The 14706-nt window shown below is 58.7% G+C and overlaps 1 protein-coding gene across 2 annotated transcripts in view; it reads right to left on the minus strand.

Moving 5' to 3' along the window:
• Positions 1-9221: 9221 nt before the first annotated feature.
• SHISAL1 (shisa like 1) overlaps positions 9222-14706 on the minus strand; it is an 89266-nt gene continuing 83781 nt past the window's right edge. For both annotated transcript variants that reach the window (XM_070408024.1, XM_070408025.1), the window contains exon 5: positions 9222-11065. In XM_070408024.1, the coding sequence (XP_070264125.1) occupies position 11065 (1 nt within the window). In that variant the 3' untranslated portion in view covers positions 9222-11064. The remainder of the gene's footprint in view (positions 11066-14706) is intronic.

Raw genomic sequence — 14706 nt, forward strand, 5'->3', positions numbered from 1 at the left:
CTTCCCTGAGAGCGAGTGTGCTGGTCCCCAGAGCGCGGTACACGATGGGCCTGCGCCCGCCCAGCGCCTGGGGCCTGGTCCAGGTGTAGAAGCCGGAGAAGCTTTGGGCCCGAAACACCAGAACCAGAGTGAGTAAAGCGAGGCTGTGCAGGAAGCCAAGTCTTGGGACCCCAGGGCTGGAACATTCTTCAACTTCTTTTTTTAAATTTATTTTTATTGATTTCAGAGAGGACGGGAGAGGGAGAGAGATAGAAACATCAGTGCTGGGAGAGAATCATGGCTCCGCGGCCTCCTGCACGCCCCACACTGGGGATCGAGCCCACAACCCGGGCCTGTGCCCCGACCGGAATCAAACTGTGACCTCCTGGTTCCTAGGTCAATGCTCAACCACTGAGCCACGCCTGCTGGGCTGCAACTTCCTCCCCGTGGAGCCCCTTGGCTTCCTCTTCCCTCTTCTGACCTTTCCCAGCCTTCCCAGCCCGGGTCCCGCACAGCGAGTCATGAATCACGCCCATCACTCCCTGCCTCCCCTCTTGTCCCTCCCCCCCCCCCCGCCTCTAGCACAGGGGGAACTGGCGTTGAAGACGGGGCATCCGGGTTCAAATCCCCACGAGGCCCTTTGTCTGCTGGGACTTTCTGGGGGGACTGGACTTCCCGAGTCGGTGCTTCCTCCTGGTAATGGGGGTCCCCCTGAGGCAGCTCGGCTTACACATCCGTCTGGTCCACGCTGGGCTTGGCCCTGCTGATGCCGGGTGCCCAGGCTGCTCTGCGCCCTCGAGCTTCTCCCAGCAGGACAACCGGGCTCTGAGTGTCCCCGGAGGAAGCTGCTGGCCTTTGGTGACCCAAACCGGAAGTCACAGGGCAGGGCTTCACGGGGCTCCGTGCTGGCAGTCGCAGGAGGTGCGGACTTGGCCTTGGAGAGCCGGAGAGGCAAGGAGCAGGCGCTGCCTCTAGGAGACCAGAGCCAGGCCCCGAGGAGCTGGGCCACTGAGGCCACAGGAGGGTCCTGCCCAGACGCACAGGCCGGGCAGCCCAGCAGGAGAAGGAGCCCGCAGGCCCCGCGGACAGTGGCCAGTCAGGCTGCTCCCCGGGGGTGGGCGCCCCAGGCCCCTCCTGGTGCAGACAAAGTTTTGAACGCATCTTCCCTTGACAGCACGGCTTCCAGGGCCAACTTGGCAGGTGGAGTGGAGCCAGAAAGGGAGACGGCCAGGTGCTGGCTGGTGGAGCTCTGGGCTCCTCCTCCTCCGGGCACAGCTGGCAGGTGTGCGGGCGAGGAACTGGGGCTGCCCTGCCAGGACCTGGTCTGACGAAGACATTCCCCCCCCCTGCCCCGCCCCCATGTGTGGCTGTGTGTTTAGGAAGAATGTTACATGAACATCAAACCCTTTCAGCTCACTTAGCACACACTGCACTCGCTGCTTCTGATAAGAATACAATGACGTCTAAGAAACAGCAGCCTCTGAACACACCGGTGCCGCCCTCCCTCTCGGGGCCCCTCTCCCCGGTTCTAGAAAACCAGAGGCAGCAGCACCTGCTTGGTTGAACCCCCAGATGGAAAAGGCTGCGGAAGGGAGACCAATATTTATTCACTGTCATGTTCAGAAACCAGTCGGAGCCACAGACAGACATCCCTGCTCACTCAGGCTGCAAGTTCCCACAGTCAGGTCGCTGCCGCCCCTCCCGCTCTGGGGTTTGGCTTGAATATCTGCCAGCTGCTCGGTTATTTTCTGAGGCAGTTCAGGAAAAGGGGTGACTGACAGCATCAGGGTGCTCCTTTAGAAGGGTGCCTGCTGCCCCAGACCACGCCCATCAGAGCGCGGGGCTCAGGGGCTCCCACTCCTCTCGAAGGTGGGGGTGCAGGGCAGAGCCAGGGCACGTGGGTGATGCCCATCAGAGCCCAGGCGGCTGGGGCGGGGCAGTCTGTTTGGGGCCTGTTGGGCGCCTGGCCCCGCCCATCACGCAGGCTCAGGATAGGTGTTCGGCCAGCTCCCCTGTCGGCAGCTCTTAGCACGGCGTTGCGCGTCCAGTAGTTCTCCCCTTGCCACGAAAGCCTTCGTCTCCCACTTCTTTGGCCCTCTGGCCCTGTCCCTTTCCCCTCTTGAAAAAGCAAAACTCCCCATTTTTTTACTTCTCCTGACCCCCAAGCAAGTTCTTTGCCCCATGGATTCCCTAACACTGCTCCGAATGAAGACTGGCCCCCAACCTGAAACGCACAGTCCTCGGCCAGAGCCCAGCTGCCTGGCCTCCCGGCGTCAGCAGAATGCCACTCGGCCCAGCCCTCCTGGCCACCCTCGCCTCACCTGCGCCCAGGACCCTGCGCCCATCTGCCAGTGCCTCCTACTCCCGCTGGTTCTGCCTATCCCCTTGACCTTGAACGTGTTGGAGGGCTAGGGCTAGGGCTACGGCTAGGGCTATGGTTAGGGTTAGGGTTAGGGTTAGAGCTAGGGTTAGGGTTAGAGCTAGGGTTAGGGTTAGGGTTTGAGCTAGACTTTGGCTTAGGTTTAGGGTTCAGAGCTAGGGTTAGGGTTATGTCTAGTGTTATGATTATGGGTAAGTTTAGGGTTAGGGCTAGAGTTAGGGTTTGGGTCATGTTCAGGATTAGTGTTAGGGTTAGTATTAGGGTTATGGTTTAGCCTTTAGGGGTTAGGGTTAATGTTTAGCTTTAGGGTTTGTGATAGGGTTAGATTTAGAGTTATGTTTAGGGTTAGCGTTAAGGTCAGGGTCAGGGTTAGGTTTAGGGTTAGGGTTAGGGTTAGGGTTAGGGTTAGCTTTAGGGTCAGGGTCAGGGTTAGGTTTAGGGTTAGGGTTAGGGTTAGGGTTAGGGTTAGAGCTAGGGTTAGGGTTAGGGTTAGGGTCAGGGTTAGGTTTAGGGTCAGGATCAGGGTTAGGGTTAAGGAGAACCCATATCTGTTCTGTGTCTCCTTCCATTAACCACTCGCTCCCTTAGTGATCCTGTCTGGAGGCTTTAAACACTGTGGAGATGCCAGTGACGCCCCCGTCATACCTCTAGCCTGGGCATCTGTTCTTATTCCCAGCCAGGGACCTCCATGACAGTCCCCTGGGGCGTCAAATCTGCGTCTTCTGAAGCTCTGTGTCCACACTGAGCCCCCGACTGCCTCCAAGCCTCCCCATCCCACTGGCCGCAGCCTGGTCTTCCACGTGTTCCGCCCAGGGCCTGGGTTCACCCGTGGTGCCCCTCTGTCTCCCCCTCCCCCGTCAGATCTGTCAGGAAATAAAGTCGGCTCTACCTGCAAAATGATTCCAGACTCCAACGTCGTCTCATCCCCACTCCCGCCCCCCGCCCCACCGCTTCTGCCGGGGAAGAAGCCCCTTCATCCTTGCCCTAAAGTCTGTTCTCCGCACAGCCACCAGCATGAGCCTTTAGTAACACCAAGCCAGGTTCCGTGGCTCCTCTGCTCAAAACCTTGCAAAGGCTCCCACGCTTCTCCGGAATACCAGCCACGGTCCTACCGGGGTCTACAAGGCCCATTACAATTTGACTCTTGTACCTCCTCTCCTATCACCCCCTCTGCCCACCCCCTTGCTCACCCCAGTGGCCATGCTGTGAGGAAACCCAAGCAACTCTGTGGAGAGGCCCACTCGGGGGAGAACCGAGGTCCCCACCCCAGAGCCCCGCTGAGCTCCCAGCTCGTCGCCAGCATCAACCGCCAGCCGTGTGAGGCAGGTCATGCGAACCCCCAGCCATCCCAGTGCCCCGCCCACACCCCGTGAAGTGGAGAACCCAGACGGTCACCCCACAGAATTCTCTTAGCTGCGGCTGTTCTAAGCTGCTAAGTTTTGGGGGTGGTTTGTTATACAACAATAAGTAACCTAAACAACTGTCCAACTGAGGACTTGCTTTAAAATGTATTTTAGCCTGGCTGGTGTGGCTCAGTGGTTGAGCGCTGGCCTATGTATGAATCAGGAGTCAGGGTTTGATTCCCGGTCAGGGCACATGCCCGGGTTGTGGGCTCAATCCCCAGTGTGGGTCATGCAGGAGGCAGCCGATCCATGATTATCTCTCATCATGGATGTTTCTATCTCTCCCTCTCCCTTCCTCTCTGAAATCAATAAAAGTATATTTAAAATATATTCTAATGACATGAAGATACACAGGCACAGACGTGTACACGAATGACAGACTGTGTTCGCATAGGGGCTGTTGGCGTTCTTGTGTTCCGTTTTCCTCTTTTGCTTGTCTATCTTTTCTCCTTCCCACACACACACCCTACACCCCCAGATCATGTCACCTGATTGTTCTGAACATTCATGAGACGGTGGATTACTGTACACAGAGAGGTTTTGTTGGGGGAGGGGCCATTATGTCATAAAAATGAGATCAAAACTATATTCTCTTGCCTATGCTGTGCGTTTCTGATTTGACAATCCCTCCAGATCCCCTGCAGAGCTCCAATTCATTCTTCTGAATGGCTGCATATATTCCCACAGCGGCATTTCCCGCTGGCCGTCTGTTCCCAGGGGCCTGCTGGAGGCAGCGTGCATGGGGTTGTGACAGCCTGTGTTAATTTTGTGAGCCAGTTACGAAATGCAGCCGTGAAGACTGAAATCCTATAAACAGGTAACTAAGTGCATTAAAAACGGGGTAAGGCGCCCCCCAACGTGCTGTGCAATGGCCTCCGCATCTCCTCCAGGGTCTGTGACCGGAGTGTCACACACACGTCCCGGGGCAGGTGGCCGTGGCTAGAGTGTCCACGCCACGAACACTGGCACACATGACGACCAGGGACCTGGTTTTGTCGGTTGTCTGGACTGAAGAAACATGAGCATTGCCCGGCCGGTGTGACTCCGTGGTTGAGCCCCCCCCCCCCCGCCACCCACTAGGCCATCAGGGGGGGCTCGAGTCCACTGGGAGGGAGGAGAGCTGTGAACAGCATGTGATGCTGAAACTGCAGGGAACTGGGCCTGGCCCCTTTGCTGTTGGAGTGACAGCTCGGGCCGAACTGTTGGAGGCTGAGGCCTGGGGAGCAAGTGGGCCCCATGTGGACCCGACGAAGGCCCGGTGGGTGGCAGTTCTTGGAGGCACAAGACCCCATTTGCCCAATGCTTGTTCCCCTTGGATGCTGGGGGCCCGGTCCTCCCTGCAACCTCACCGGCTGGAGTTGGCACCCAGCCATGTTCTGAGCCAACTCCTGAAATACTAGTATACCCGCCCCCGCCCCCTGGGGGAGGGCTCACCCGCACCAGCCCCAGGGCGAGGCCCGCGTGGGATGGCGACGTGCCCTCCCCTCCCCGACAGTGACCGAGAACAGGGCGCAGGTTCCCTGCCCGGAGCGCGTGCGGCACCAGGAGAGCAAATGTCCAAGCGGGGCCCAGCGGACATAACACTCCTTTATTAAAACCGAAGGACATTTTATAAAAACTACTGTATAGAAAGACAAAAGCAGTGCAACAGCGGTCAGTGTAAAACACGGCATAGTGGTACATCAGAGTATTGGTAATAGTATCAGGAATAGTATTGGTTTTTGGTTTTCCCGGTTATGGACTCTCAGAGCCCCCCTGCCTGTTCACGTGGAGCCGGGGTTCAGGGGGGAGAGGAACGTGTCTGCCCCACCCGGAGCCGCGGGCCCCTGTCCCGCTGACCCTGGAGGTCCTGCCTTGCTCGGGTGACCGAGCCCCCCTCGGGGTCCCCACTGAGTTATTGCACAGCCCCAGGCCCTGCCCCTTCGTTTGCTTGACGGCGCGGCTCCCACCAGCTCCGACACAGAAAACGGGGAAAGGACGGGGGGAAACCGCACGTGAGAAACAGGTGCGGCTCCGAGAAGGGGTCCTCTCGAGCCGCCGGTTTGGTCCCAGCGTGGCCACACTGCGTGCCTGCGGCAGCCGCACAACCTGTGACTTTCCACCACGCGCTCGGGCCAGCCTGCCTCGGTGCGTCTGGATCCCGTGCATTGAGGGGGCGGTCGGGGGGCGGTCGGGGGGGGGTGGGCCCCTCACTGCACAAGCCCAGGAGCCACTGCTCCCGGCACCGCCTACAGAAACGGTGCGGGGGGAGCCCAGCCCACTGATGCGACAGCCTGGGAATGGTGCCCCGAGGCGGGCACCGAAACCCTGGATTTCAGTCTGTCGAGGGCAAATGGGGCCGGGCTCTGACGTGAAGATAGGAGTTTTAGGTACGTGGACTAATGGCCACAGCCACTCACTCACACGCATCATTCTAGCACCAGCCGCCTGGCAGGGTGTTGGACTAGAGACCGGGGGCGGGGGGGGGGGGGGTACGAGGACACCTCCAAGGTCACTCCCGTGGACAGCGAGGTAAGTGCTCCCTGCTCGCTGTGTGAATCTAAGCATTCCTAACCCCTAGGCACAGCTAGTCCCGGCACAGGTGACCCCAGCCTCACCCTGACAGGGTGTGTCCTGATGCCTCCGCCTAAGGCAGGACCTGCTCCCGGTGAGCAGTGAGCGCTGGGGCGGGTGGGGCAGGGGCCTGTTGAACGGATGAAGGAATGCGGGTGAACCATGGTTTCCGGGACCTGGCATCTCCCCTGGCGGCCCTCCAGCGTGTGAGTGTTCAGGCTCTGACCCCGAGTTTCGAACATCCTGTCACCGGCACCTGCGCTGAGGAGGGGCTGGGAGCCTGCGTGGCTGCAGGAGGTGGTCAGCATCTGCTGTCTGTGGGGCACAGGCATCACCCCGCCTGGTGACGTTCCAGGGCTGCAGATGGCAGTGGCCACAGTGCCACCCCCTCCCTGGGGCTTGGCTGCCCCTGACCTTTCAGATGTCCGTGGGACCAGGCAGACCCCCTCTGACGCCCGCCAGGTGAGCAGTCAGACCAAGAACCCCCGGGAGTCGCCGCCACTATTCCAACCCGACGGGCGTGGCGGGTGAGGGCCCAGAGGTGGCTCAGCGATGACCTGGCTGCCTCTCAGCCCACAGGCAATGCCCCGACCTCCGCGTGGGGCTCGTGCTGAGTCCTCGCCACGCCACCCTGCAGGCGCCCAGGGCTCCCTTCCTACCTCGGGACCAGCCAGCCGGGTTGAAAAACATTAACAAAAGCCAAACACGGTTTTTAAGTCTGTGGCCCTGGGGAGCATGTCTTACGGCACAAATTCCTGTAGACATGGGGACGGGGAGGCACTGGGCCAGGGGCCGGGACACCTTCCTGGCATGGACGGGGGTTTGTGGGTTCTGCTGAGGGAATCGGGGACAGTGCTGGGCACGGCCACCCCCACAGCCTCATGCCTGAAGGGACCTACGTGGAGCTTGGACCTGCTGGGGAGCCGCAAGCATCTCAGCAGAGTCTGCACCTCCATTTCTGGCCACGTTCCCCCAACCCCCCCAAGTCCTCCTTCCCGGTCCTGGGGCCCACAATGGCCTGCAGAGCTGTCCGTATGGTGAGAGGAAATGCCACCCGGCCCGCTAGCTGCCCGCCTGCTGTTTTCCTAAAGCAACAGAGACCGAGAGGGAGACGGGATCTACCTGCAGAATCGAGAGTGTGACCCGTGCATGCGTGTGTGTGTGCACAGCGCCCGTGTGTGTGTGCGCGCACGTGTGCGTGTGCATGTGTGTGTTTTCAGTTAAGGCCTGTTTCATATTGGTCCTGCTCAGCTCTGAGCGGCCGGAGCTCAGGCATGTCCCGGGGCCCGGCTGCGGGGGGCAGCCCGAGCTCAGAGCGAGGGGAGGGCGAGGCCCGCGTGCAGAGCGCACACAGAGACCCCCGATCCGGACGCGAGGGAAGCAGGGCGCTCGGGACTGACGGCTCCCGCGGGAGAAGTGCTTGCGGACACGGGAGTCACACAAAGCCGGGGACCCGCTCCTGGGCGGGTGTCCGTCCTCTGCTTTTTTCCTTCTGTGTCATCATTGTTGTTACTTTCACAGATGACGTGCTGACGGCCAGAAGCTCACATAAGAAGGAAACAGAGGCAACTTGAACAGTCAGGTCTGGAGTCGCTGAAAACCGCTAGCCCTCGCCATCTCTTCTCCAACTTGTCACTACCCCGCACCGTCTCCTCAGGACCCTGCTAACGGGCATGTCCGCCCGCCACAGTAGGATGGGGACAGGTTTTTGTGGGGATGACCGGGGTCCCACAGGGTTTGGGGGAACCCTCGACAGCTGCGGGGCCTGAGCGACCTTCTCCACGGCTCCTCACCCCCCCCCGACACTGCCCTCACCCCCCACACACTGTCCTCACCCCCCCACACGGCCCTCACCCCCTCACCTCAGCACGTGGCAGCGAGAGCTGTGGCCTTCCCCCCGCGCCCCGCCCCGCACACTTGCCAGGTGAGAAACTGAGGCTCAGAGAGAGGGGGCCTGCCCAAGGCCACCGCGGGGACGGGGCGGGGCTGCGCCTGTACCTCCAGCTGCCCGGGGTCTGTCCCGCCTCCTGCAGGCTGTCAATCTCGGGCTGCAGAGCCGGGACTCCAGCCCCAGCGGGTCCACGGGACAGTGACCTCTGGCTCCAGGCCTCCGGGCAGGGAGGCAAGGCCAGCAGCTCCTTTTTGGCAGAGAAAGGGCATGAGCAGCTGCGTGAGCCTCACCCAGAACCACAGGAAGCTAACCATGCCAGCCCCCTGCGTGCCTGGTCTGGCTCCATCCGTCCTCTTACCCACAGGGAGACGGAGGGCAGAGAGGGCACGGGACGTGCCCGGGGTCACACTGCTCTTAACACAGAGCCGATGTCAGGATGTGGGTCCTGTGCCCTCCTCCCCTGAGCCCCGGGGATAGGTTCCTCTGCTGTCCAAGGCTCCGCACAAGGGATGCAGGTGGGGGCTGATCCAGCTGGGCTGAATGGCTGCTGAGCACGCCCCTCCCCCAGCCATCGCTTCTCCACCTGGACAAGGCCCGGCCCATGTCCTGGCATGACTGGCATCCGAGGGAAAGGAAGCCGTGCCCACCCCTAAGTCAAGACCCCAAGCGCAGGTTCCCCCACTTTGCCTCCGCTGAGTGGTCCACCTGGGCCCTGGCGCCACAGGCTGGAGGAGACGGGGCTGGAGCCACGGCCTGGGTCTGCCACAGCCTGCCCGTGGGACCTTGGGCAAGCCACGTGACCCCCTGAGCCTCAGCTTCCTAGTCCATAAGATGGGGAGAGTCCCTTCTCCATGGGGCTGTTGAGGGGCTGAAAAGCCAGGCTATAGGTTAAACACTTTGCACCCGGCAAGTTCTTTCTGCTTCGTCCCTGCATGGGGCTGAGGCGCAGCAAACCGGCCTGGGCTCTCGCACCCTCACCCTCACCCTCACCCTCACCCTCACCTGCACCCTCACCCTCACCGCCCCGCACTCCCGCGGGGCCCAGCCCCCAGATTTCTTCCGATTCCCTGAACCGGAGCCTGCTGCTGCCTCAGGGCCTGGCTCTGGCGATTCCCTCGGCTGCGATGCTCGTCGCCTGCCCCATGGCTGGCTCTTGCTTAGCGTTCAGACCTGGGCTTGACTGGCACCCGCTTAGAAAGGCCTTCCCAGTGGCCCCGGCTCCACGCGGCCCCCACGCACGTATTGTGACAGGATTCCCGGCACAGCGGCTCCCCCCCCCCCCCCGCCGCGTGGTCCTTCTTCTGCTCTGTCCCCTCTGCCCGGCTGGCAGGGCCCCGCCCGCTCACGCTGTGTGACGGGCAGTCTGGTGCGGGAACACTGGGTCTGGCTGAGCGAGGACACGCGATCGAGGGGAACGCGGTTGACTGAGCAGGCCCCGGGGGCGATGTCAGCATCCCTGACACCCGTGGGCGAGTGTGTCTACACTGGCAGCGTGGCCCTCGGGGCTGACGTGATCCTTCCCGGGTGACACCTGCCTGTGTGCCCGGGGCACAGGTGGGCAGTGGCCGTGGTGGGCTCTGTGGGTAAATGTTATGGGCATCCAGGACTGTGTGACAGTCCCACCTGAAAATGGAAGGGTTTCTAGAACCTTCCCCTCTGGGTTTCCATACTGCTCGCCACCCCGTCTGGAAAAGAGCTGTGTGTCTGTCTCCCCCCCAACCCCCCGCCGTCTCCCGGTGACAGCTCCCCGGGGCAGGGGCGAGGACCGCCGGACTCCTCTCTCGCCCCAGCACCGCCCAGCGTGGGCCTGGCACAGCAGGTGCTCACAGAGCGTGCTGCGTGAACCGGGGTCTGGGCCATGGTGGTAGAGAACTTGGGGGGTGGCCCGTCCACTGGGAAGCGACCGGGAGGTGTCCCTGGACTATGCTGGGGGTGCTCTGGGCTGGAAGCTTGGACTCTGGGTTCCTACACCCCCGACATCAAACCGAGGGGCTGGCCCCTTCACTGTGTGTGTGACCCTGGCACCCTCCTTGCCCGGAGCGGTTTCTGCAGGCGGCTCCCTGCACTCCCTCACGGGTGGAGGGAGAAGCTGTGCACACACCCGACCTGGTGCCTGCCCCTCGGACAGTCGGAGACACGTCCCTTGTTGTCACTGTTGTTATGGGACCGACTCCTGTGACAATGAACCCTCCCTGGAGGGTTCAAGTCCCGGCGTCCCCCCAAGACACAGCAGGGCCGGGCCCTGAGCTTGCCGACGCCGCCCGGCTCACAGCTGCCAGTTGCAGCAAAACCCTGGGACCCGGGTGCCGGCGAGGACCCCCCCACATGGCGGCACGTGCCCACCCGAGGATGTGGAGGGACCCAGTAAAAACCAAACAAACAAAAAGAACACCCAAGTCACACATGCGCACACACGCACACACACACGCGCACACACTCAGTATTCTGACAGGCACAGGCCCACGAGCCGCTATTGAGGGAACGGAGGCGAGGGGACCGTGGACATGGCGCACAGGCCTCCATCCTTCCGGCCGGAGTTGGCCAGGGCAGCTCTGCGCTGGTCATCTCGAGTCCACGGTGGCATCACCTCTCAGAAGCCACCAGCCCAAAATGGGACTATTGCTTGTGGACGGGTGGCTCAGAACCCCCTCCCCGCACCCCAGGACCCCCACTCCTGAGTTTGCTCCTAGTCCTAGAAGTCTGCAGAGCAGGTGCGGGGTACAGGCGGTCCTCTCTCCTCTGCCACTGCCGCGGCCGCCTCCGCCCTCCCTGGCGTCTCTGTGGAAGTTGTTCTCCGTGGAGGCTGCGCCGGGCACTTCGGTCTCAGCTCCCAGTCCTGAGGCACGGCGAAAGGGTTTTCTGGGGGAGCAGAAGGAAACAAAGTGTCAGGGGTGCCTCCTCCATGGGGACACACTGGGGACCTTTCTCTCAGGCCTCAGTGCCAGGAGGAGCCAGTTTTTCTCTAAGCCCGTGTCCTGCCTTTGTCTTCCGGGAATTGAGAAATGTTTGACTTAAAGACTGGAAGCAAGACAAGCAAGCCTGTTGAGGATCCTATGTAATAAAATGCTAATATGCAAATTGTCCCCTCTACCGGGAGTTCAACCAGGGGGAGGGGCTGGCTGGCCAACCACCCGTTGCCCCTTCCCCACCCCCGATTGCCCCCCCCCATCCCAATCAGGGGCAGGCTGGCCGGATCCCACCCATGTACGAATTTGTGCACCAGGCCTCTAGTGGTTCCATATAGTACTAGCAACCCTGTCCCATGCAATAAGACAAGAAAAAAGCATAGCATGTCAGAGATTCCCAAAACCAACTATTTGCAAGTAATACACATAGAAAATCCAAGGAATCAACAGGCTAATGATTAGATTAGAGAGCAGAGACATTTTCAATCTGTGAGACTTCAGGCCAACTTACAACGCCAACAGTGTTCATCTACCTCAACAATACGTCCTGGCTTGGGACAGTCCCAGTTAGCGGCTGTTGTATATTAAAATAATTTTTAATATTGCTCCCCTTTCACACGCAACAGTTTTCTGATTCTGATGATAAGCTACATGGTCACCTTTGCTGTAACAAACTAAAAATTATTAAGGACAGATCCTGATATCATTCAGAATTATAGTAACAACCATTATGAATCGTGCAATCACGCCACTGGATAGGACCACATCACACGAAGTCATGGAGAGGCAGCCAGGGACTCCTGGCACAGGGACGGGCAATTACAGCTTTGATTGGCAGAGCTGAGCGGCTTTAGTCCTTTCTCCCCGTCAAAATGACCTCCACACCCGGGCAGCGAGGAACAGGAGCACAGACTCCATCTGCGGGAGGCACTGCGAATTCCCCGTCTTATATCCATGTGGGGCAACTACCCAGTCGAGAACACTCACCTTCCCAGACTCCCTTGCAGATAGGGGTGATCACGTGACCCAGCCTGGCCAATGCCATGTAAGTGGAAGTCTCCTGGGAAGGGGACACTAACCTAGACGAGCAGGAGAATGAGGGGCCCTCACTAACGCAAGTGGACCTGAAAGCAGGGAGACGCCTGGTTCCGGTGGTGCCCACGGGCCCCCCAGCTCCACACCAGGGCAGCTGGTTTGCGGCTACTTGCATATGTTTTCTTTTTTAAAAAAGAATTTCTTATTAATTTTTAGAGAGAGAGGAAGGGAGAGGGAGAAACACTGATATGAGAGCGAAGCATTGATCGGCTGCCTCCTGCACACTCGCTACGGGGGATCGGGCGGCCGCCCGGCCATGTGCCCTGACTGGGGGTTGAACTGGCACCTTCTGGTGCACAGGACGTCGTCCCGCCCACCGAGCCGCCCTGGCCGGGGAGGGCCACTTGCATCTTACTCAAGCTCTTCACCGATGACCCGTCTTGCTCCGAGCACCAGTGCACGCTATCCGCAAGGGGGAGGCGGAGGGAGGGGCTCCGACAGGCCACGCAGCCCATCTTTCTGGAGTGAGTCCTACTTCACGGGGCTGAGCCAACCCCCAACTCTGTGCACAACGCAGGGGAGAAGATTCCAGGGAGCCTCCCCTCTGCTGCACAGAGCGCAGCCGGTCCCAGTGCCCCCGGCTTTCTCCTTCTCCTCCTCCCAGCACGTCTGTCCAGCACGCCTGCTGCTTTACTGACGGGCCTAGGGGACTGCTCACCCCTCCCTTACCAGCCACAGGGAGTCCAAGGTGTCTGTGTGCTGTGTTATTTTTGTGTTGCCAGGGTTTAGAACAGTAACTGGCATCTAGTAGAGGCTTAATCAATATTTAATGGATGGATGAATGAATGAACGCAGAAGCTAAAGCCCAGATGAACCATCCTTTACGTATAAAGTCAACAGAAAAACTTTTTGAACAATATTTGTGAATTATAGTTCCCATGGTCCCTTCTTATATAACTGCTAGAGAACAGACTTAGGGTAGAGGGAGTAACTCTGGCAAGAGCACCCGCAGGAAGAATCTATGTCTGAATCCAACGTAAGGGCTGTGACTGTGACGGAAAAGAATGAAAGAGAAAACAGAGAACTGATATAAATAAGAAATGTAGAGGCGAGAAGGAGAGATAAACTATGTCTTATTCATTTATAGTTGGGGGTCTAAAGACTCATTTAAATATATTTTTATTGCTTTCAGAGAGGAAGGGAGAGGGAGAGAGAGATAGAAACCTCAATGATGAGAATCATTCATCAGTTGCCTCCTGCACGCCCCCTACTGGCGAGCCAGCCCACAACCCAGACATGTGCCCTGACCAGGAATCAAACCATGACCTCCTGGTTCATAGCTCAATGCTCAACCACTGAGCCACACTGGCTGGGCCTAAAGCATCCTTTAGATGTGTAAGTAACATTAGAGGTACAAAGGCAAGTAGGAAAATAATATAATCAACTAATACCATTTGGAGGAAGAAAGGGAAAGTAGAATATCTTTATCTGGACGCTGTTCATAATAGGGAGAAAATAAACATTGTCTAGAAATAGATGATTAAGGGCAGAATATCACAGTATAATTATGAAGATATCCAGGGGATAAAAACACAGCTTTCCATATTGTCAGAAGACATATACATAAAAAAGAAAACAGAGACCATATGGTGAAAATTGACAACCCCCACAAAAACTATAAAAGCAGAAAGCGTATCAAAACTATGGTGACAGAGCCGAGACCAACTGTGCCTGCCATCTCGGGGAATGGGAATGAGCCACACACACTGGCTGAAGGAAAAAAAAAAAAAAGACTCTTAGACCAGATTCCAAACAAAACCCAGGGAAGGTAGAAGGATTCCGAAAGGTTTGCTCTGAAACAGTGGTTCTCAACCTTGGCTGCACGTTAGAATCACCTGGGAATCTTGTTAAAATCCTGATTTCTGGGCCTCAACCTCCGGAAATTCTGTTTCCTTGTTACTGATGATGAGGCCCAGAAATCAGGATTTTAACAAGATTCCCAGGTGATTCTAATGTGCAGCCAAGGTTGAGAACCACTGCTCTAAAAGAATGGCCAGAGGACAGGGAGTTCTGGCGATGGCTGCGCCACAAGTGCACGGGCTGAAGGCCACTGAACAGTGCACGCGAACGGCTCAATGGTAAACTTATGTTATGTATTTTATGAAATTTAAAAAATGGGGCTGCCCAGTCCTCCATCCGGATTGCGTGTGGTTGGGGCCATCGTCATGTCCCGGGGGTTGCAGCTGCCTCTCGTCTGCTGTGGCTGAGCCTCGAGAGGAGGTGTCGCAGGATCCACAGCGAGTAGATCCCATGGAGGTTGAGGCGCCGAGGAGGGGGGGCTCTCTCCGAGGGCAGAGTGACCTTGGGATGTTAAGAATGTCTTTGGGCCCTAACCGGTTTGGCTCAGTGGATAGAGCGTCGGCCTGCGGACTGAAGGGTCCCAGGTTCGATTCCAGTCAAGGGCATGTGCCTGGGTTGCGGGCACATCCCCAGTGGGGGGCGTGCAGGAGGCAGCTGATCGATGTTTCTAGCTCTCTATCCCTCTCCCTTCCTCTCTGT

This window comes from Myotis yumanensis, unplaced genomic scaffold (genome assembly GCF_028538775.1).
Source record: "Myotis yumanensis isolate MYYU_CA2020_CCGP unplaced genomic scaffold, mMyoYum1.0.hap1 SCAF_3, whole genome shotgun sequence".
Lineage (NCBI taxonomy): Eukaryota > Metazoa > Chordata > Mammalia > Chiroptera > Vespertilionidae > Myotis > Myotis yumanensis.